Source organism: Aedes albopictus, chromosome 3, assembly GCF_035046485.1.
Source record: "Aedes albopictus strain Foshan chromosome 3, AalbF5, whole genome shotgun sequence".
Lineage (NCBI taxonomy): Eukaryota > Metazoa > Arthropoda > Insecta > Diptera > Culicidae > Aedes > Aedes albopictus.
Window position 1 is genome coordinate 188,004,743 of NC_085138.1, and position 24,965 is coordinate 188,029,707.

Sequence of the window (24,965 nt, forward strand, 5' to 3'; positions counted from 1 at the left end):
AAATTAAGGAAATTTTTTAATTCATGATTTTCTATTGAACTGAAACTTTGCACAGTTTTTCAGTTCCATCTAAATCGCCATTTTTCGATATCAAATTTTTATTTTGAATCACGACTAACTTTTCGAAAGGGTGTATGTGAAAATGGTTCAATAATATTCAAAAATCTGTACAGCCAAAATGGTTCGTTCGATTGCTATGAATTTTTCAGCAAAGTTAGATAACTAAATGGTGATTCCTATGAAAATATACACTGTGAAAAAAACATCTTTTTTAACATTAAAAATATCATTTTTGTCACAAAAACTCAAATATCTCAAAACCCTATCTTTTTACCAACGCAATTTTTTTAGGGAAGACGGTCCATTGTATTAGCAATCTACCATAAAAATTTGGTGATGGTAAACTAATAAACAAAAAAGTTATAACATTTCAAACATTTCACAATTTTCACATTTGGTAAATATTTTTTTCTGTGTAAATTATTTCGGTCAGAAATCGCAGTTTGATGCTGATTTTATTGTTCAGCAAAGTTAGATAACTAAATGGTGATTCCTAAGAAAATATACACTGTGAAAAAAAATCTTTTTTAACATTAAAAAATATCATTTTTGTCACAAAAACTCAAATATTTCAAAACCCTATCTTTTTACCAACGCAATTTTTTTAGGGAAAACGGTCCATTGTATTAGCAATCTACCATAAAAATTTGGTGATGATAAACTAATAAACAAAAAAGTTATGACAATTCAAACATTTCACAATTTTCACATTTAGTAATAATTATAACGCTTCTACCCCAGATGTCAGTGTAAGGACACCACACAATAGACACCGATTCCAGTACAGAACGTACCAATGACATGTGCAAAGCGCGCAAGCAGTACGGATCACGAAACTCGTTTGTTATCCTGAATATAAAGCCGAGGTTCCTGTTAGCTTTAGTGATGATAGAAGAGTAATGCTCCACAAACGATAGCTTAGTGTCAAGTAGCACTCCAAGGTCTTTCACTACAGAGACTCGTTGCAGTTGGATCCCGGACATCTTGTAATTCCAAATAATGGGAGTTTTCCTTCGCGTAAACGAAATTATGGAACATTTTGAGATGCTTATAGCTAGCATGTTTCTTAAGCACCAGTCTTCGAAAAGATCTGCTAGTCGCTGTAGCTCCTCGCAATCTTCCTTAGATTTAATCAGCAGATATATTTTAAGATCGTCCGCGTAGAGTAGTCTGCATCCATCAGGGAGTACTAGGCAGATATCGTTGAAAAATATCGAGAAAAGCAATGGCCCCAGGTTACTTCCTTGAGGAACTCCAGAACAGGCATGAAAATATGCAGAGATTGCACTTCCAATCTTGACATAAAGAACACGATGGTCCAAATATGATTGCAGCCATGAGGTAAATCTAGCAGTAGCACACAGATACTGCATTTTAGCTAGCAGAATACTATGGTTCACCCGATCGAAAGCAGATTTCAGGTCGGTATAGATGGCATCCACTTGACCACCTGCCTCCATTACTTTTATAGCGTGTGATGTAAATTCAACGAGATTGGTGTTGATCGACCTTCCAGGAAAGAATCCGTGTTGATCCGTCGAGATATAGTTCTTCACTCCAGATAACAGCACACGACTCACAAGAGTCTCCAATAACTTGGACCCAGCGCACAATGAAGTAACTCCTCTGTAATTCTGTATGATTCGTTTATCTCCCTTCTATTCGCCCAATGCTACAATGACTATGTTTGGCTGACCACCAACTAGGTGGCGGTAGTGAGCAAACGTCAAACTCGAACAAAAACTATGCGAGCGCCACGGTTGGGCAGTTGGCCAACTATCCAATTTTGAAAAAGACCGTTAAATCGGTGTACGATGGGAATTATCAGAGTGTTACGTCTCTTTGTCTGTGCTCGAAGTGTACCAGTACCTTCTTCTCATAATGTCGATTATATTTCATCCCGATAGCACAATTTACCACCATTATCGGAAAGGAGAGTTTTTCCACCATCTAGTAGTGGAGTTTAAAAATAAAATATGTTCCACAAAAGCAGCCCTTTTGAAATGTTGGTGCCAAGATATTCTAATGTTGTCATATATTCCCTGATAATTTTCTGGAGTTTTTTTTTGTAAAGAATGCATTGCACTTATGCCTGATGGAACTCAGGAATATTTTAGGATTTCAGGAACTCAATTATTTTCAGACATCATTCCTGATGGCATCTCTGAGTCTATTACAGAAGTACTAAACTTCTGCGAAGAAAAAATCGGAAAATTGATTGAGGAATGTATTCCTTTAAATTCTGTATACGACACGTATTCTGTATGCGTATTCCTGAAGAATTCCGTGGTTGTATACCTGACGAAACCCTTCTAGGTATTATCAAAAAAAAAAAAAAAAAAACAGAAATATTGTAAGAAAAAAACAAATTCCGGTAAAAAATACTTTCAAAGTTTCAGAGATAGCCCTCGAGGAAAACCCTAAAAAAAGTGCTCTGGAGATATGCCTGAATTCCGGGAATATTCCTGAAAAAAAAAACAGGAATTGAAAATAAAATATAAAAAAAAAAGAAATTAAAAAAAAACATCTCAGTAGATATGTTTAAACAGTCGGTGGAATTACTCTGGAGGGAATCAATGAAGGGTTTCTTGAAAAAAGTAGATATTTACGTAGCAATCCCTGGATGTGTACCTTTAGATATTCCTGGAGGTATTCCCGAAATAACGGCTCGAGATAATCAAGATAAAAAAACATGGCCGTATTCCCGAAGAAATTTTTGAAAAACCCCTCGAGACAGAAGTACATCACTGATACCAAACCGCTAAACTTTGTGTACATCAGCACCACGTGGTGGAGAACATCTTAACTTTGATGTCCATCATCTGAAATGTAGTCTTGAAAAACTTCTTCGTGCCTTCGTTTCGTGCTCGTATCTCGCTATGTATCTTACCAAAGTCGTAATGAACGAAATTTCTTTGTATATCTCACCGAATTTGTTCAGTGCAATGAATAAAAGTTCATTTTTTGCTGTAGAAGTGCTGATTCCCCAAAAAATTGTGAGTTTGACGGAAAAGGTTCTAAATATTGGAACGGAAGTGTACCACAATTCCATCAAATGTTCAATTAAATTCAATACATATTACCAGTTTCGACTGTTACACATATCCAGTCTGCTGCCTTATATAACTTTCGACCAACGTTTTATTCCAATTTACCCATATATCCATATATCTAACTCCCACATCCCTTTTTCTTTATTTCCTATTTTCAGAAATAATTCGCCAGTAATGTGAGCACTTCAATCGCGATCATAACGAGCCGACGCAGCAGGATGCTGCCCCGCGAGTGGAAGTTCTAAACAAATAATTGCTAATAAGCCAAAAGTGTGAAAATTCTGCCACGCAGCAGCATTGTGTGTGCGCTGTTATAATATCAGCCCTTCGTGCCGGCGCGCGTGTTGTTGCTCTAATCAGTGAATGAAATTATCGAAAATATTCAATTACCGAAACAAAATCATAACAGCCAAAGTGTAGTGTATTTTAATGTGTGCAGTGCTAAAATGGCCAGCGCCACCAGGTTTTGGTCCAGCAGGTCGCCCCCAACTGGCGGAATGTTGATCCTAGCGGGGGCGGCGCTGCTTTTGCTGGGGTTGGCCGGCCATTGCCATTGTGAACCGTACGGCGGTGGTGGTGGTGGTGGCGGAGGTGGCAGCATCGGAGGTGGACACTATGGACTCAACGGCGAGATGCGGTGCCCCAGGCTTTGCTCCTGTACCGGGCAGACGGTCGACTGTTCCCACCGAGGGTTGACGCAAGTGCCGAGGAAGATCCCCCTGGATACCGATAGACTGTAAGTATTTGTAATTATTCTGATTGTTTCCCGGTGCGGGTCATGGGGCTGCTGGATTATTATTGTAGGCGTTTCAGTTTGAAGTACGTGAGGTGATTTGCATTTGTGGCGATGCCAAACAGAGAGGCCTAATAGTTGGATAACCTGTACAAACAACAATCGATAATGTTGTGTAGGGATATGTATGCACTCTGAAGATTGAAGTGCGATAACCGTGCTCTGGGTGGCATTTATTCTCAATGAGATATGTACAGTGGCGGGCATAATGAAATATTTTGATTGGCGTAGAGCATACTTATGGGGTTCTGATCTGATAAACGATAATTGCATTTTGCAAAATAATATTTGAATGACATACAATAGATAAAATTTTGAATGTTCATGCAATGGCTGGTAATATGATTCAATTGAGATTTCCCTTTGTTAGGGTGACACAGGCCAAAATAATACATATAATAATCGTTAATTCAAAGCCACTAATAACTTATATGTTTTCTTCAGAAATTGTTTAAATAAGTTCGAAGAATGTGAAATCTCTTTAAGCATCAAGCTTATTATCCTATTTGAATTTGATGATCCCATATTATTTACCTGCGATTTATGGACACAGTAATGAACTTCTTTTATAAAACCAGTCTCTATATTTGCTCCCACCTCAGCAGCAAATCGATTCCGTTGATTAGAGTCGTGATTCAGTCGTTAAAAACAAGTCCATTTAAGCACATTCCATGATTAAAAAGAAGAAAAATCCAACCCCATAAAAAAGCCAGGCATGATACCAGTTAAAAGTGAGAAATTGCAAAGAGATATCATCAAACAAATTACCATCAATTAAGATTATTGAAACGCACCAAAGCATATAGCTCACGGCTATCTCCTTCGCCGGCAGGTTCACATACGTACGTACATACATTGGCAAACTAGAGAAACCAGAGCCAAGTACTCATAAAATCCAATCCGGCGACGACCATCGGTTAAAGCTAGCGTTGGTTGGTACAATGTCGACCGAGTTCGGTCTCAACTAGCTGCATGAAGCGTGGTAATTGGCTTCGAAATGGTCCGGAGTGCAATCCGATGCAGCATGCCACGAGGGCCCCACGAAGGGTCCATATCGTCGGTTTCCTGCAATAGGGGCACAACTCAAAAAATGTGAATTTTCAGAATGAGCGTTTGAAAATTGGCAATCTTGAAGCACATCCTACAAGTTCACTTATTTCTCTCATTATTAGAGAAAAGTATACGAATTTTGATTGTTGTATCATGGAAAGGGACTGAAGGACTATCTCTTTCATAAATTTTAGATTACTATTTTTCATCGACTATTGAAAAAGTAGACTGATTTTGAGTTGTGCCTTTACTGCGGAAAATTGGTGAAAATGCAAAAATCTCGCGTTTCTCATCGAATTTCGGAACGGGTCTTTGTCAGATGAAAGTTTGCATGGTTTTTCATCATTTGCCATCAAAACCTCAAAAATGACAAATTTTGAGTTGTGCTTCTATTGCAGGAAACCGACGATATCTGCAAGCGATGCCCAAGTAGTACTTGTAGAACTTTTTTCTCACACGGCTCACTCACCCGGTGAAATAAATTAGATATTAAATCATCTCGATAATCTTCATTAAACGGAAACGATGCCGGTTTTCCATCGCTCACTTACGCTCATTCGATTGTAAGACGTTCGAGCGAATAACGAGGCTCTACGCTGCTGCATCCCCTGTGTAGTAAGTACATGGCGTGTACTTTTTTTTGCTCCTATCTTTCACTCTGTTCCGGCCGTAATCATCGATGGGATTTTTATTCGCAGCATCATCGATTGAAAAGCGATTTAATTAAAATCAGTCCGAGCCCATAAATATCCTACACTTTTAGAGGGTGCACAGCACAGCTCCAGTACTTGCTCCCTCTGCCGACATCAACCACACCACAGTAGAGTGCAATTCAAACGAGTTCCCATCAGAGAGTATCGCTCTGTAGGTACTGACGATTGCTGCAGCGCTGCAATCAACCAATCTGGATCTATTGAATGGTTTTGCACCCAACAACGAGCCGAGGATTTCTTTGCGCACTAACGATGCACTTACCATTCATTGAGTCAGCAGCGGGCGCGTTAATCAAGATTTCTAAAGTCACGGCCGGCAGTCAGAGCTGCAGTGAGTAAATGCAGTCACCGGCAGAAACTGTTGGTGAAGAGCTGGAAGTGTTTGAAAAATGTACAGAAACCAATATTAGACTTTATTTTTAATGCAACAAATATTTTTCAAATGTACAAAAGATTCGACTCCTTTGGGGTCGAAGGGATCATACATGATCCCAATAGATAAATGGTTGCATAAAATTAACAACTTGATTAAAAAAAAACTCTGTATTTATCAAAGTTATTGAAACTGTACACCCTATTATTTGAGACCTCATTGACTCACTTCTTGAACACCAAGAAGTTTCTCTTGGATGTTTTCAGGGATTCCTTCAAACATTTCTTTCTAAGTTCCTTCATTGACTGCTCGTTTGATTCCTGTAGTAATTTCTTTTGGAATTTTGTCAGAAATTTCTTCTAGATTTTTTTTTTTTATAGATTCCTTCTTTCCTTAATTGATTTCTTTCGGTTTTTTTTTCAGGATTTTCCAGTGACTTCCTTCGGCATTCTTCTGGATTCACTCATTGATCCTTTTCGGGGTTCCTTTAGTTTTTTTCCTACATTTTTTTCTTGGATTATTCTGAAAAATATTCCTCCAGGAGTTCTTCTGGAATTCTGTTGGAAATCCCTTCCGAGATCCCATCATCGATTTTCCCAGGGTTTCTTTTGGAGAGTTTTATTTTGAAGTTCATTCAGGGATTCTTTTAAGGATTGTTTCCGGGATTCCTTTAGGGATATCTTGCAGAATTCTTTCTGAGATTCAGTCTTTAATTTCTGCTAGGATGTCTTGTGCCAATATTTCGGATTTTCTTCCCAAAAAATATTTAGGTACCAATGGGGATTCCTCCTGGATCCTTTTAGGGATCCCTTCAGAAAGTTCTCTAGTGATTTCTTCATTTATTCTCCCGGGGTTTCCTTAGGAGTTTATCCCAGAACACCAAAACCACTGTTTATGCATGTTATTTTTATGCGCTTTTAATTTATGCACTTTTTATGAATCGCATAAAAGAGGCAAAGTTACTCAGAAACAATATTGTGAATAAAAAAAAAAATAATAATTACTTTTGCAACGGTGGCCATAGGTGTTTATAAGGAGAGAAAAGGGAGGTTTCAGGGGCGCTTCATAGATGTACCAGGGGGGTACCAGGAGATTTTATGGAGGTTTTCGGCGGTCTGAGGGGGTTTTAGAAAACATTGCAAAGAGTTTCATAGTGTTTTCGTCGGGTTATGGAGGCATTACAGGTACATTTTCGGGCGTTTCCGAGGTGTTCTTGAATGTTACTTGGGTTGGGGTCCGAGTGGATCTTAAGAGGGTTTCGGAAGAATTTTAGCAAGTCTAGAGCATTTTAGGCTTTAATCAGAGGAGTTGCGGAGGTGTTTTTGGGGATTTTGGAAGGTCTCATGTGCGTTACATAGGGTGCGAGGGGGTTTTAAGGGGATTCCAAGGAATTGCAGGCGGGATTTAGAGGCGTTATGCAGAAGTTTTTAAGGATTTCAGAGGCTCTCAGATGTGTTACATGGAGTTTATGGGGGATTTTGGAGGCATTTTAGGAAATTAAGGAGCTTCTTCTGCGGGATTCAGAGGCGTTACCGAAGCGTTACGGAGGAGTTTTCGAGGGATTCGGAGCGCCTCAGGTGCGTTACATGCGGTTCAAGGGGGTTTAAGGAGTATTTTAGAGGCATTTTAGGAAGAATCAGAGCATTTTTGGCGGGATTCAGAGGCGTTACGAAGTGCCTCACGTGCGTTACATTGGGTTCATTTGAGTTTTTGCGGGATCCCAGAGGCATTTCAGGAAATTTCAGAGGATTTTTAGAGACCCCATCAAAATACCTTTTTTTTCTTTTGAAAGGCCTCTTTGATTCAAGGACGTTTTTGAACTCCCCTTATACGTCCTTGAGCTGAAATGCCTCGAAACGCCCCTGAAGCTTCCGTAATCTCATTGAAATGCCCTTGAAATCATCATAATCAATTTGAAATGCCTCTGAAACTCCTTTGCACGCCTTTAATAGGCTCCATAAATTCCCTAAAACGTGCGTGAAAGTTCCGTGAAACGCTCCTGAAATGCTATCGAACCCCCCCTAAAACCTCTAGGAACGCACTTAAAATGTTTCTGAAACCAGTGTTGAAAATGTCATTTCGAAACATCTAGATTCAATTACCCACAGCTCATTTCAGAAGCTGAGCCTGAAGATATGGTATATGAAAAACTTGTGCGACTAGGCCAGTTCTACAAAAAAGTCACGGAAAAGCGCTTTATCTCCAATACTAATAAATGTCACTGACTACCTTCGAAAAAATGCCAATTGATATTCATCATGAATATCATTTGGCATTTTTCAAAGATAGTCGATGACATTGACCTTACATATTAAAAAGAGAACGGTTTTTTCCGTAGCTTTCTTGTAGAGCTGGTCACAAATTTTTCATTTACCATTTTTTTCAGGTGCTTCTGAAATAACCTGTAGGTGATTGAATCTAGATAGGGAAGTGAAACCATCTCGGCAGGGGTCCTATTTTGGGCACTTTTCTGCTATAACTCAGCCAATTCTGTACCAATTGACACAATTTTTTAACGCGATCAGATACGTATAGTATCTAGCCGTGTACAAAATTTCAAGTCAATTTGTTTGGAATTGACTGAGTTATAGCAAAGAGTGCCCAAAATACCGGCCGCTGCTTAAGTGGTTCGCTACCCTATGTCGAAATGACATTTAAAGCACTGACTGAAACCCCTGAAATTCTCTGAAATGCCTTGAAACGTCACTGAAACCCCCTTGATACTATTGAAATATCCCTGAATTCTTCGAAATCCCGTTAAAACGCCAACAAAACCCCCTGCAATGCATCTGAAGCCCCTCGGAACCCCATTTTTTGGGCTCTGTGGGATCTTTCTGGAAAACCCCTCTGCTCATCCTCAAATGCCCGGGAGCAAGACTAGGTCTCTCGAACTTGATGCCCTCATTGAAGCCCAAAATTAATTCATGCACAAATGTCCCTCTTTTTATACACGGTGTTCAATAAGTTCGGATACACAGTAAAATTCAATTTATTTCCCATCTGTAATTCAGTTTTGCAAAGTGAATGTACTAATTGAAAGCTTACATAATACTGATCAAATACAGTATATGTTTTGAAATAAACTGTCCTTTATCCTTTTGTAATAATTGCAAATGTGTCTCAAGTTCCTTTCGGCCGGCACGCACGTCTGTCATTGGTATTTCGTCTAGTTTTTATTGAGTAATGGTGTTAAGTTAAATCAAATTAGGTTGTTGTCCTCAACATTAGTGGTAGCAACTATGTCCATATGAAATAATCTATAAGCTTCAGATTGGGTGAAGTACGAACTCATTTTATTTTGATCTTTAAAATGGCTAAAATTGCCGCTGTACCTGTTTTAATGATTTTTGTTTTGTCAAAAAGCAAGGCTGCGTTATATCTCAGTTTAATCCATAGTTATCTCTTCCATAACTTGATTATATCCCTATTGTGGCAAATTTGAACCAAAATTGGCTTTATATAATGTATTTATGTCTATTTCATAGATTTAAGCACATTTTGACTAAACTTGCATATTTATCCCCATATCATCACTGAAATAGCAGTGTAAAGCTTTTGTCTATTAATTTAGTTATTTTAATTTAGTATAGTGAGATGTAAACTCAAAAGTTAACGTTTTAGACTTCTGTAGCTTGAGCAACTTATCGAAAATTATTTCAGCGTGCCGGAGCTAACAAACTTTAGATACATCCAAGGCTTATGAAAAAAAGTAGAAAAAGACTTTATTCAAAACCATATGCTATATTTGATCAGTGTTATATGACCTTTCAATAAATATATTTACTTTGAAAATCTGAATTACAGATGTGAAATTATTTCAAGTTATATGGTGTATCCGAACTTATTGAACACCCTGTAGAGTGTAGAATTAGCATTTAAGTTAAAATATACATAAATAAAGACTAAAACAAAAAATCTCTTTTTATGCCTTTTTTTAATTTATGCTTTAAGTTCCAATGTACACCCAAGGGGCTACTCCTCAGATTTTTTTTCAATAATTCCATCCGGGATCCTTTCAGGGATTCCTTTCGGGGTTTTTTCAGTAACTCCTTCCGGTATTTTTCCTGGAGATCCTTCTTTGATCGCTTCTGGGGTTCCGTCCGGCATTGCTCCGGAAATAATTTTTGCTAGGAATTTCTCCAGAGATTCTCTTACAGGTTCCTCTAGGATTATTTCTGAAATCTTTCCCATGATTCATTCGGGGAATCCTTTAGAATATTCAAAAATATTTTTTTAGAGTTTCTGATAAAGATTTCTCCCAGATTTTATTTTAGAGAATTCTATCGGGATTCATCCATGGATTTCTTCGGGATTCTTCACGAATTCCTCCCTGGGTTTCTTCTCATGTGATTCCTTCTAGCATTCTTTTAAGTATTTCCCCAATATTCATTTAGAGATTCCTTCAGTGTTTTTTCCCGCGATTTCTTCATTGATTCTTCCCGGACATCCCTTAGGGATTTCACGAAGGATTCTTTCAGGGGTTTTCCGCGAGATTAATTCAGAGAATACTTTTTAATATTATCTCCAGGAATCCTTTTTGGATTTCATCATGGATTCCTCTAGGTCCATCCTAGGTTTCTTCTGGGATTTCGTCCGGGATTGTTTAGGGATTCCTCCAGGATTCTCTCACAGACTACTCTTGAAATTCTTGCTCCCAGGAATTCTTCAAGGATTTCTACTACAATTCCTTCTGAATCCTTCCAGGAACTTTTCCAACGATTCCATCCGAGAATCGTCTCAGAATTTCTACTAGGGTTCCTTCAGATTTCTCTTCCAGATTCTTACTTTTTTTTGGCATACTGCATTTCTTCAAATGTGTTCTTGATATTCGTACAAAGATTATGCACATGACGTCTTATTGAATCGTCGCACACTGGAAAAAAAAGTTTTTCACAGACTTGAAACCTTTCACTCAGCGATGTTCGCGTATCTATGTTTACTCTACTATTAAAAGATTTCTCAGATGTTGAGAACATACATTAAAGTTTTTTTTTAAAGTACACCATAGACTTTCGTGAAATTATGTTCATTTTATTGGAATTAGACGGGCTTGGTGGTCTAGTGGCTACCACTTCTAATTCATATGCAGAAGGCTCTGAGTTTAATCCCTGGCCCGTCCCTTTCCTCCTACTTTGTATATTTCTATATACTTTCTCCCTCCTCGCTATATCGCTAGAACAGAAACGGATTTAAAAAGCCGTTTCCCTTCCTTTCAACTTTCTGTCGCAGCACAGTGTCAACCTATCATATAACGCCTACATGTTATGCAATCAACCGAACTGTGCCGCATTATCTTCAAAGTAATAAACATACTATAATCTGTCATCTTACGCCGGGCATCCACGCACAAATGCGTGAACCCTCTGCCAACCATATCCCACCAACACTTCGACATCCGCATAAATTGGTGCAGACGCAGAGGTAAATTTGGTCTGATGGGGATACAAACGACTTGCTGCCAGACGTGGCAGGCGCCATTGTTGCCTAAAAATAGAGGATCAGCAATACTCACGCAATGAAGATGCTGCAAGCCCCGGTAGATATCTCATTAATTGCTTGTGTGAGTGTAGCTCGGTCAATCGAGCTCAAGATTATGTTCATTTTATTGGAACTTCCGAACCTACTGGAAGGCTGATTTATATCACCGTATACTTTTGGGACATTCAGGGTCATCCAAACTGCCCTGGATTATTTTTGTTGACATCTACAGCTGTAGAGTAGCTATTTCCGCTACAAACTATTGTCCAAGCATAATTCATAATCCCCTTGGAATGGTGCTAACCATTCCAAAATTAATTTTACAAGTTGATTCGGGCCAATCAAACCACTCCGAGGAGCAGAACTTCAGATCTAAACTCGTAACAGTAGTCATATCCACATCCACTATACAGAGTAATGTTGAATATTCAACTGAAATTACTGGACCTATTATCTTCAACTTATGTAAATTGTTTTATACTTTTGGGATATTCAGAATCGGCTCAACTGTCCTGGAGCTTAGTCATTGGCATCTACAGTCATAACAGCAGTGATTTACGCAATTAGTTGCAACATCACATATCCAACTATTACCTCTGATTCTCTTGGAATTGTGAAAATCATTTCAAAATTCGTTAACCATATTTTAGACCAAACAAACTTCTCCAAATAGCAGGTCTGCACTCGTAGAAGTAGTCACATCCAACCTACAGAGTAGCGAAGAATAATCAACTATGGTTATTTGACCAACTAAAAGACATTCAGGGCTGTCCAAACTGTCGTAACCTTTTGTCCTTGACAACTACAGCTGTACAGTATTTTTTGGCTATGAAGTGCCATCAAACTATAATTCAAGACCCCTTCCAATTGTTCGATACATTCCAACATTCTTTTGAGACATTCCACCCCGAACAAACTACTCCGTAGAGCAGTTTTACAGATCTACCCTTGTATCCCATAGTCTCTATCAATATGCTATGAAATTGTATGAACCTAATTGATCGTGTAACAGTTTTCGAAAGAGGTTATTGAACACCCACGTGGTTGAGTTGGTTGGTTGATGCACTTTTTCAAACCTATCAGTCTCGTTTTGATCTGTTTTACCTTCTACAATCTACCTCTTACCGGCGGCGTCACTCTTAAACTTGATAAGGTACACCGGGGCAAGTTGAAACGGGTGGGGCAAGATGAAACGCGAAGTTTTGAAATAGATTTCAATAAAATTAGGAATTTTATCCTTCACTAAAAGATTGTTTGAATCAAAAACTATGTGTTATGGCAATCGAATTGTTTATCATCATTAGAAAACATAATGTTAACCCGCTGTTTCATCTTGCCCCACCCGTTTCAACTTGCCCCGGTGTACCTTAATAGTTTGGATGAGCTAGAACATCGCAACTAATATTTCGATGCTAAACTTCCAGAAGATTCCAGGGACATGGCAGAGTACATTTAGCAATTTTGAATGGTGTAAAAAGTTACTATTATGTACACCAGTAGATTTTATGATGTAAACTTAAGGACAGTTTGGAAGACCGATTTGGATAGCACATCCAAAAAAAAATAAAAACAAAAAACATCTTGCCATTGTTTGCTATTTTTATGGTTTTGGACTCCTAAACTATAGGAGTTCATTAACAAAACTCTATAATAACGCTTTAAAAAAATGAGGATCCAAAGGACTTATTGAAAGGCAATAGTAATACGTTGAAGTAGCCTGAAAGATTTCTGTTTCAATGCAAAAGACTAGAAAGAAACTCCAAAATTTTGAATTGCAGTTCACATTGACCAAAGTTCAAAACACTTCCAGTTTGTTAACCCCCAACAAAATAAATCCACTTGTACACAATCCCTTCATGCGGTTAATTCCACACCCCATTCATCCACAGTCGCAATGTTGGGTTGAAGGGGAACCGTCCGAATCAAATAAAGCCCAAATAGTGGCCTACCGAACGAACATTCGAGCCTGCCTTTGCTTTCTTCCGGTTCGGTTCGGGATCTGGGTCCGTAACTATATTCCATACATTTGGTACACGACGGTAGCCATACTTGGAGGGCTGTTGAAAATAGCGCTCCATCGCCTCCAACCCAACCTAGTCCATGGTACTGGCGGCGGCTGGATTAGAGTCAGCCACCCTCCAGTCAGAGTGGCCAAGTGGAAGGCGGCCGTTTCGAAGTGGGTCCTCCCGGTTTGCAATATAGAAGTGGAAGCGCTGCACAAACAGTGGAGGTCCGAACTGTGTTTACCTTTGACGAATTTTGCACCAACTCGTCTTCGGGGTTGGCAGCACCCCCTCAGAATGTTATGAAATTTTGTAGGTTTCAAGACTTTACCTTTTCAAGCAACTTTGCATATTTTGTTTTTTTCAAAATTAACCTAGACTAACATTTAAAAAGAGTCAAAGTTTTTTAACCGTTTTTTTCACAAAAAAAATAACTCGAATATGATAAGATGTACAAAAAAGTGATGTATGGGAGACATTTAGAGAATTGTCCAAGCTTTCATGAAAAAATATTTTAAAAATTCTAAATACATTTTTACACATTAAAAAATATATTTTTAAAATTAAAAGTCAATTTACAGAAAATGCCCACTTTTTTATGTTTTGAAATTATTTTTCCAAGAAAGTCAATATTGTTGCCTAACTTTCCTCCATACATCACAAGATGGGCACTTTGAAGGAAAAAAAGTTTTTCTAACAAAAACTTTTTCATGTTAGTTTTTTTTAGCGTGTTGCGCATTAGCCGTTTTTTCACAAAAAATATAACTCGAATATGATAAGTTGTACAAAAAAGTGATGTATGGGGGACTTTTAGGGAATTGTCCAAGCTTTCAAGAAAACATATTTAAAAAATATAAAAAAATGTTTTTTACGCTAAAAAATATCTTGTCAAAATTAAAAGTCAATTTACAGAAAAAGCCCACTTTTTTATGTTTTGAATTTTTTTCCCAAGAAAGACAATATAGTTGCCTAACTTTCCTCCATACATCACAAGATGGGCACTTTTAAGAAAAAAAAAATTTTCTAAAAAAAACTTTTTCATTTTTTTTTTTTTGCGTGTTGTGCATTAACTCGTACAGTAATGTATCCAGAATCCTAATGACAATCCATTAAAACTTAATGGGCTCAACTACTTTTTTAATATCTTAACGTGCTTGACATTGAAAACGTGCTTGATATTGGAAAGGGCTCAAGACAAATTTGCTTTTAGGGTTTTATATCAATGAAAACGCTTGTGTATTGATGAAATATGTACATATGTATATGTGTATTCAATTATTTTCTTTTCTACAATATATACATCCTTCTTTTAAACATTCTATTGTAACGTTTTTTGAATATTAGATCTTTAGTCTATCTGAAACAAAGTAAACTTTTTTGGATTATCTTTTGAATTTGAAAACTTCTTCGCTTCAATTTGATTTTCAGAATGAATGAAATTTTTGTGTACCAGGTATTGTTTTTACGTGACTGTATGTGTATAGTTCTTCAAGTTCATCCGTCGTTTTTGCATATTGTTCATTTGAAATAAAGCAGATATTCAATTTTGTTATATGTATATCTGACTGTTTAACTGCCCAGTCATACAGTTCTCGAGGAGTTGTGATTGTGTTTCCATAATCTCGAGCAAGACTTGCTCGTTTTGCCATTCGCTTGAGAGTACCTCCAACAGCGTCACATGGACCTTTGCCATGTGAAGTTGCGAAGAAGTGCCATTCTGCTTCCAATCCATAATTGGACCGAAAACTGCACAAACTGGCAAATTTTTTTTTGTTCTTATAATGAGCTGCTGCTCCATCTGACATGAAAGTAATTTTTGAGAAATCAATCGATTGTTTAATGAAATCCAGCAATTTTGATATAAATAACTGAACTGCTGTTGTATCGTGTGTAAGTACTTCAGATATTATTATAAAGCTCAAGTTTTCCAACTTATTTTCTTTTCTGTAGTACACTTCAAAGGGGTGAATGGTAGCTTGAGAATTATTCCAATGGTAACCTTGAGCTGAGTTTTGAATGATAAATGAATAATTTTCTGAAAAGTCACAAATTGTTAATACTTCACCCTGTTTAAGAGATTCTTTTTTATCCCGCAAAAATGAGGATTGTTCTTTATAAATGAAATCATGAGTTATAAGCTTATCAACTTTTTCTACAAAACACGGAACAAACTCGTCTATAGTCTTAGTAATAGTTTCCAAATTGCATCGATCAGTGGTTAGCCATTGTTGAAATAAAACCGATTCTTTATCATTCGCTTCTAATAATGATGTTAGTTCCCTGGTTCTAAGCACACAATAATACAATTTCAGCAAACAGAATGCTGTTTTAAGGCCGGACGGGACGGTGGTTGAATCGTCCGCCATTGCTCTGTTGCTAGTAAGATGCAAATCTCAACTTCTACTTCATATTATTGACTAGAAATTTGATCGTTCATTTGCTCACTTGTGGTGCACAATCGACTAAAGTTTCAGCTACGTCAGTGCAGTGGAAATTGATATTTGCTTCTTCAAAATCGCGAGGCAATTTGTTAGAAAGAGAGGGAAGATAGGAAAAATTACACGTCGTCCCGTGCGGCCTTAAGCATTCAGATATCAAAACAAGCTGAGCAACAGGTTCTATTCCAGTTGGGATGTAACGCCAAGAAAAAGAAGGCACCCAATCAAACAAAGTTGTAATGCCCATTGAGTGTTATTAAATGGGTATAAGGATTCTTGATACATCCTGTACGAGTTAATGCGCAACACGCTAAAAAAACTAACATGAAAAAGTTTTTGTTAGAAAAACTTTTTTTCCTTAAAAGTGCCCATCTTGTGATGTATGGAGGAAAGTTAGGCAACAATATTGACTTTCTTGGAAAAAAAATTTCAAAACATAAAAAAGTGGGCATTTTCTGTAAATTGACTTTTAATTTTAAAAATATATTTTTTAGCGTGTAAAAATGTATTTAGAATTTTTAAAATATTTTTTCATGAAAGCTTGGACAATTCTCTAAAAGTCCCCCATACAACACTTTTCTATAGGTCTTGTCATTTTTGAGTTACATCGATTTTAAAAAATTCTTCGAAAAAAAGTTAGGCCCTCTTCAAATGATACTCTTGAAAATTTTCGAAAATTTAAGTATGCAAAGTTGCTTATAAAAACCTAGTCTTTATGTCCACCAAGTTTCATTCGATTCTGAGAGGGTGTTGCCAACCACTGGTCGAGTTGGCGCGAAATTCATCCTTTGGCATGAGAAGACCGGACGACGTCCTGGTGAAGAATCGCATAACTTGATCCTGCAATTTGCTTTTGTGTGGAGCGGTGTTGGTGGCTATGGAAATCTGGCGAATAATATTTTGTGGATTCTAAACAATTCATTTTGGCAAACAATTATAATATTTTTTAAAATTTTTTACTTTTACATTTTTCTCTTATTTGTTTGATTTTTCAATAAGCTTATTTCTAAATCATTTTATTTTTTCAACTTTTACTTCTTGCCAGAACCAAATGTTTCTTATGACTAGAATCACGAAATTTAAAGTCAACAATCATACAAAAAAAAAAAAAACAAAATTTTTATTTTTATTTTATTTATTTTTTACTTTTTAATGCAATTTTTACTTCTTATTTTCTTCATAAGTTTTTATTGACGATTTCGTATTTTTTAATTCGACATAAATTAGTCGGGATTCGCGGTACAGTGATCACACTTTCGCTTTATACGTTAGAGTCATGGGCTCGATTCTCAGCCCCGTGATTTGCAATAGAATTCATTTAGGTGCTGTACAAATTTTAAATGCAGCTGACAATTGCAATCGCTCACTAGTGGATTACATAGCTGTAAATTAGGCATAGAGGTTGCGTGCGAGGTCCTTCATACTGGTCGCAGTGGTCGCAAACAGAAAAAAAATGTGGATATGTGCCTATGTATGTAAAAATGTATCTTTTGTATAATAATTCAAATCTTGTTTTTCGATTACTTTATGTGAACTTTTGTGAAGCTTGTCAAGCATTATATTTTCTATTTTGTGCAATGTTTGAACTTTCAATTTACTTTCAAATTATTATTCTTTTTTATTTTTTCATTGTTTATTTTTTTATTTTGTGTTATTTAATCTTGTAAGAACAATAAAACTCGCCTCCGACAGCACCGCCAGCCAGCCGGTTGATGGTCCTTCATGGCGCACATGAAGAGAGAAAACCACACCGGGCTCACCGGTAATAATAGTAATGCTTGTATGACGATAACACAGAATTATGGTTTTTGACAGCATTTTCTAGGCTACCTGCCGCCACCGCCCGGTCAGTCGGTGTCTGTATCCAAGTGCACAAAACAGGAAGAGGAAAGGTACCCACTATAGAACTGTGATATTAGAGGATGGTATTTTGCGGCAGAAGCAGTCAGACCGTTGTCGACCACTCTCTCGTCTGCTGCCTTCTAGTTGCTACTCTCGACTCTGTACTTCAGGAATGTCATGTTTGCGTACCGTATCTATGTGGGAAGGGTATGTGTCGGTGTGCGAGTGTGCTTGAGCGTATGTGCTTATTATGCCAGTCTACCACCCGGAAGAACTAAGAGCAAGAAGGTGGCCATGATGATGGTCCTCGCTGCAAGCATGGAAGGCTCCTAAACTATGCGGTTCACGGAAATGGATAAGAATTTAGTTCAAGAATTCAAAGGACGAACAAAGATTGCATTCCGGGCATGTTTTGGGAAGGTATGCACACACATACACACACATAGGTGTACAAAAGTAAATCTTAGGACAATGCAGAGCATTCCTGACTCTTAGTCTTTGATTCAAGAATTTGCCTTCATTAGCGAAAGAACCAGCAATCTTGGCAATTTTCGTGTTTGTAGACGATTGCTTTGAAGTGGATGCTGGTAGGAATTTTGTGTAGTAAAAAGGCATTTAGAAGTAGTTTTGTACGTGCGTTGCAAGGGGCTTCAAAGACGCTGTTCAACTGGCATTTTTAGTAATCTGTAACTTCATGCCATACCAAACAAAATTACCATGATACTTTTTTAAAGATAAACAATTTCTTGAATTAATTCGATTTTTTTTTTATATTTTTAACACGACACATATCACCCGTGTAACAAAACCTAAGTTTAATTCCTACGAATTATGTGAATCGTTTATATATAGATGACTTGTCTCGAAGGTTGATAGTCACATATTGGACAAAGTACAATACACAAGGTATTTTGTAAAAAAAAGTTACACTTTAGATTCTAGAAAAAAAAAAACGATTTTTTTTATAAAAAGCACCCTGTCTATTAACACACAAGTCTCCAAACAAAACGAATCAAGCATAAAACCGATCTCTCGCTCATACAGTTTCAGCTCAATCAGTTCCAACCTTCCCGGTGATTCATGCCACCACGTCGAAAGTGATCAAGCCAAGCTTATGGCTCAATAATTCACTACACGATCATTTATCGATTAAATTGACTCTTAGCCTGAGGCCTCACATAGCAATCCCATATACCTGTCGTCTGTCTATCCACAATCCCAAGAGAGCTGACAAAAAATGTTCCAACACCCCTCTCTACACCCCATCGCCGGATCGCTCAAGGGCCTTTTTTCGCCTATGAAGCACATGGTCACGACGACGACGACGACGACGACGGACTACGATCAACCATCGATCTCAGTCATCGGTCGTCGAATTTATTGTTGTTGGCTGCGTTGTGGTGCCAATTATAATCGCCGCCGGGTCAGCTTCGAACCAAAACCCGTTTCAGTCGAAATTGCACATCGAAAGACATAATTACAAGACAAACAAACACTTTGCATAAACGATCTACCGGGGGAAAATTATGTTATTAACGTGTCATTATATAGCGAACGCCGAACGTCGACGTCTTCGTGTGTGGGTTCCTTTGGCTAGGTTATTTTGTGCGGACTGGATGTTCGGTAGGATGTGGCACGTTTCCCCAATTGGAGTTCCTTCAGGATTTTTTTTTCTACAAATTTGTTTAGTTTTTTTTTGTTAGAATTTCGTCTAGAAGTTTCATTAAAAACACCCCAATAGTTTCGAATTCGTCTTGAAACTCCTGTAGTAATTACTCCAGGAACTTCTATTAAACCTCCACCAGAAATTGCTTCAATAACTCCTTTGGACATTACACCAAAATTACCTTTAAGTTTTCTTACGTTATCCACATATTTTATTTGGGCATTCCTCTAAGTCTTTAAGAATTTTATCAGAAATTTTTCTGGAAACCAGGAAGTTCCTTCACATGTTCTTCAGGGAGTTCCTATGTAATCTCTCTCGAAAATCTTATCAGAAACAATAATTCTAGAAATTTCTGTAGAAATTCTTCCTAGAATGTTTGTGGCAATTGCTCCAGAAATTTCTGGGAAAATTCTTCAGGGATTTCCGTGGAAATTTTTCCTGGAATGTTTCTCTGGAAATTGCTGTGGAAATTTCTCAAGGAATTTCTGAGAAAATTTCTCTTAGAATTTTTGTGGAAAGCCCTCCTGGAATTTCTGTGAAAATTCCTTTAAGAATTTCTGTGGAAATTTCTCCAAGAATTTTTGTGGAAATTCCTCCGGGAATTTTAGTGGAAATTCTTAAGGTAATTATTAAGGAAATTCCCACAGAAATGTTTCTGGAAAGTCCTTAAGGAGTTTCTGTGGAAAATCTTCCTGAAACTCTGTGCAAATTCCTTTCGGTATGTTTGTGACAGTTGCTCCAGGAATTTCTGTGGAAATTCCTCCAGGAATTTATGAAAAATTTCTCCAGGAATTTCTGTGGATTTTTTTTTCCTAAAATTTATGTGCGAGTTCTACAGGAATTTATGTGGAAAGTTTTACTGGAATGTTTGTGGCAATTGCTCCAGGAATTTCTACGGAAATTTCCGCAGGAATTTATGGGAAATTCTTCAGGGATTTATATGGAAATTCCTCCAGGAATTTCTGTGGAAATTCTTCCTGGAACGTTTCTCTAAAAATTTCTTTAGGACTTGCTGTAGAAATTCCTCTTGGAATATCCGTGGAAATTCCTCTAAGAATTTATTTGGTAATATCAATTTCTGTGGAAATTCCTCTAGAAATTTCTGTGGAAATTCCTCTAGAAATTTCTGTGGAAATTCCTCTAGAAATTTCTGTGGAAATTCCTCTGAAAATTGCTGTGGAAATTCCTCTAGGAATTTCTGTGGAAATTCCTCTAGGAATTTCTGTGGAAATTCCTCTAGGGTTTTCTGTGGAAATTCCTCTAGGAATTTCTGTGGAAATTTCTCTAGAACTTTCTGTGCAATTTCCTTCAGGAGTTTATGTGCTAATTCTTCCAAGAATTTATCTGAAAATCTCTAGAAATTCCTCCAACAATTTCTGTGGAAACTCCTCCTGGAATGTTTGTGGCAATTGCTCCAGCAATATCTGTGGAAATTCCTCCAGGAAATTCTGTGGAATTTTCTCCAAGAATTTCTGGGAAAATTTCTTCAGAAGTGGAATTCTGTGGAAATTTCAACGGATTTTTTTGTAGAAATTCCGCTAAAAATTTCTGTGGAAATTCCTCCAGAAATTCCTCTAGGAATGTCGGTGGAAATTCCTCTAGGAATTTCTATGGGAATTCGTCTAGGAATTTCTTTAGAAATATATGTAGGATTTTTTGTGGAAATTCCTATAGGAATTTCTGTGAAAATTTCTCTAGGAATTTCTGTGGAAATTCATCTAGAAATTTCTGTGGAAACTCCTCTAGAAATTTCTGTGGAAAACGAAATTTTGTTTAGAAATTTGTCTGGATTTTTTTCAGGAATTTATGTGGTAATTCCTCCAGGAATTTCTGTAAAACTTCCTCTGGGAATTTTTATGGAAATTCTTTCTTAAATTTCTGTGGAAATTCCTCTATGAATTTCTGAGAAATTTCCTCTAGGATTTCTATCTGGACTTTCGATATTCTTCCAGAATTTCCTCTGGAAATTCCTTCACGGATTGCGCTAGTAATTCCTCAAGAAATATATTTATAAATTCCTCCAGGAATTCTTCTGAAATAATCTCCGGATTTTTTTCTGGAAATTTACCTAACTTGTCTTGAAGTTACTTCAGAAATCCCTCTGAAAAATCCTCTTGAATCTGGTAATCATATATATACAGGGGATACTCAAAATAATTGAGACAGGTAAAATTTTCACTTTTCAAAAAATGTTCAACTCGCTGTAACTTTTTGAAAAGGGCATCAAATATTCTCAAATTTTTACTGTAAGTTCATCAACTAGTTGTGTATCAGTGGTCCAAATTTGGAAAAGATCAGGCTATTCTTCACGAAGATATAAAGATTCTTGAAAAGGGTATAATTATTCGATAACCAACTTTGAGCTGTTATATCTCCGGATTCAATGAACTGATTGCAATGAAATTTTGACCATTCATGACTTATATGATGAACTCTTAAAAACGTTTAACTTAACTTGAAATTTTTAACAAGAGAAAAAGTTATAACGATTTCATTTATTTCACGATTTTTTAGTAAATTCATCAATTTCTAATATGCATCCCATTACTTTCTCAATTTATTAGCGGCTATGTTGTAACTTTCCTTCAAAACACATTTATACATAAGTTATTTAGAGGGAAAATAATTGAACTATAATTTGCATCTTGAATTTTGAAACGATGTTGAAGTTTTGGATAATTTGGTGTTTTATTAGAAAAATAATGTAATCGTTATAATTTTCTTCCGTGTTAAGAATTTTAAGTTAAGTCAAAGGTTTTTCATAGCTCATTATACAAGTCATGAATGGTCAAAATTTCATTGCATTCGGTTCATTGAATCCGGAGATATAACAGCTCAAAGTTGGCTATCGGATAATTTTACCTTTTTCTAAAATCTTTATAACTCCGTGGACAATGGTCCGATCTTCTCCAAAATTGGACTACTGATACACAACTAGTTGATGAACTTACAGTAAAAAAATGAGAATATTTGATGCACTTCTCGAAAAGTTACAGCGAGTTGAACATTTTTTTGAAAAGTGAAAATTTTACCTGTCCCAGTTATTTTGAGTATCCCCTGTAAAAGCCCAGCTGTCTGTCTGCCTGTCCGTAACGCTTTGAAATGTTTCGTTGGAATGTTTCACCATAGTTGTATCAAATTTCTAAAAATTACGAGAACTTTCTGGACGTTTTTTTTTACTTTCCAGAAAGAATACGAAGAACCTTCTAGAATGTTCTGAAACATCAATATTCTGAAAATTTCAAGAACTTTCTGGAAGTTACTGAAAGTTCTATAAAAAAGAGAAAGAACGTTTTAGAATGTTCTGGAGTAATAAACTTCTTAGAGTTTCGAGAATCTCTTTGAAGTTTCTGGACGCTTCAAAAGGAGGGGAAGCACCCTCTGCAGCATTATGGAACATATTCTTCTTCTTTTTCTTAGCGTAACATCTCAACTGGGACCAAGCCTGCTTCTCAGCTATGAGCTTCTGTCTATGAGCTCTTCCACAGTTTTTAAATTTGAACTTCCTCTTCTAACGACCACTTCTAAGTTGTTAAACTTTTTAGAAAAGAATTTTCTAGAATGTTTTTTTAATTACCAGAAACTTCCTGGAAGTTACTGAATGTTTCAGAAATACACTTTCTCAAATACGGAAAACTTTCTGTAAGCTTCTGAACGTTTCAAAAATAGAAAGGAAAAGAACCTTCTGGAATGTTCAGGAACATTTTTTTTTAATTTCGAGAACTTCCTGGAAGTTAGTTATCGTCGAAGAAAAAAAGGACTTTTTGGGATGTTTGGGAACTTCAAATTACATAAAATTTCGAGAACTTTCTGGATATTACTGAATGTTTAAAAATAAAGAATAACAATCTACGGGTATGTTTTAGATCATCAAAATTCTTAAGATTTTAAGAACTTTCTAAAAGTTGCTGGACGTCCCAAAAACAAGATTTTTTTTAGATTTTTCTGGTAGCTACAAAACGTTCCAAAAAAAAGACAGAAAAATCTTCTAGAATATTCTGGAACATCAAACTGCTTTAAATACCTGGAACTTTCTAGAAGCTTCTGAAACGTTAGAAGCAGTAGAAACAATAAGAAAACAAACCTTGAGGTATTTTCTGGAACATATTTTTTTAATGCCAAGAATATTCGAGGAGTTGGCGAGCGTTCATGAAAAAATATAAAATGGACCTTCTAAAAATTTCCGGAACATCAAAATTCATCAATTTTTGAGAACTTTCTGGAGATTAGTGAACTTTCAAGAGAGAATCATTCTGTAGATAAATTCTGGAATGTTCTCAAGAACTTTACAGAAATAGCTGAACATTCTAAAAATCGCTGAAAGTCTCCTTTCAACCAGTAGATTCGGAAGTATTTTATCAACCGAAAGACGTTTATGTGAAAAAGTGTTGCAGTGAAGAAGTGTAACTGGATTTTTAAAAACAATCTTTTCCTAGCTAACGTGGCTAGCCACGTCGGGTCAGCTAGTTAATAACACTAGTTTACAAAATAAATCGAAAGTCGTGAACTTCTGTCAACAATCAAAATTTTTGAAGCATAATTTAGCGCTGATTTCGAAATCGTGCTTCAAAAAATTTAAAGTAGAGCAGTTTTTGAGTTTTAGCTAAATATCGAGGTTAACAACTTTTTAAAATATGGAATTTACTAAAATTCAAATATCTTGCGTTTTGTTCAACCAATTTCAAATCTTTTTCCATAAATTAAAAGCAGAATACAATACCATTCGATCATCTGAATGCAGGTTTGCGTCAGATTAATGAAATTCAAGATATTGGCGAGTTTTTGGGACAATCTCCTTAATTTTTAGCAAAATTTCCAAAAATTTATGAAGAAATGTATTTTTTTTTCAATAAGAAAAAAACAATTTAAAAACTCTTGCTCAACGTTTATTTGCCATATCATATGTAGGCAAGTTACAGTAAAAAAATCAGCTCAATCGAAGCATTGATTACGGAGAATGAGATGTGTGAAGTGAGCGACTTTGCTTAAAAATAGAACAAACATCGATTTTAAATCATCAACCTTGTATGAAAAGTCGAAAAAATGTCCACTCGACTGCAATTTTTTTCCTTCGCGTTTTCAAACTCAGGGCATGATTCTACACCAAAATCGATCATCAGCTTACCGAGTTCAAAAATGCTGTAAACTAGTGTAATAGAATTCCTTAGAAGAATTTTTCCACTAATTTCTCTAGAAATTTCTTCAGATATGCCATCGGAAATTTAACCCAAAGATTCTCTAGAAAGCCCTCCAAAAATGCCACTGAAAAGATCTTTTAAAACTCCTTCTGGGGTTTCAATCAATTCCTCAAGAATCTTCCTCAAAAAAAGTTTTACGGAAATATCTTCAAAAATTTTTCCTCTAGGGATTGATCTGGAAATGCAGTAAGGAATTCTCCCAGTTATTACTTAATGAGTACTTTATTAATTCCTTCAGGAATTTTCATGCATTCCTCTAAAAGCTTCTTCAGAAACCCCTCTTCAAATTCCTGCAGGC

At 36.6% G+C, this 24,965-nt stretch overlaps 1 protein-coding gene across 1 annotated transcript in view; it reads left to right on the plus strand.

Annotated features, from left to right (window-relative positions):
• The window catches only part of LOC109398826 (protein slit), a 707,963-nt gene that overhangs the window by 256,264 nt on the left and 426,734 nt on the right, over nucleotides 1-24,965 (plus strand). The window contains 1 exon segment of the mRNA XM_062856890.1: nucleotides 3,272-3,849. Coding sequence (XP_062712874.1) covers nucleotides 3,560-3,849 — 290 coding nt within the window. The 5' untranslated portion in view covers nucleotides 3,272-3,559.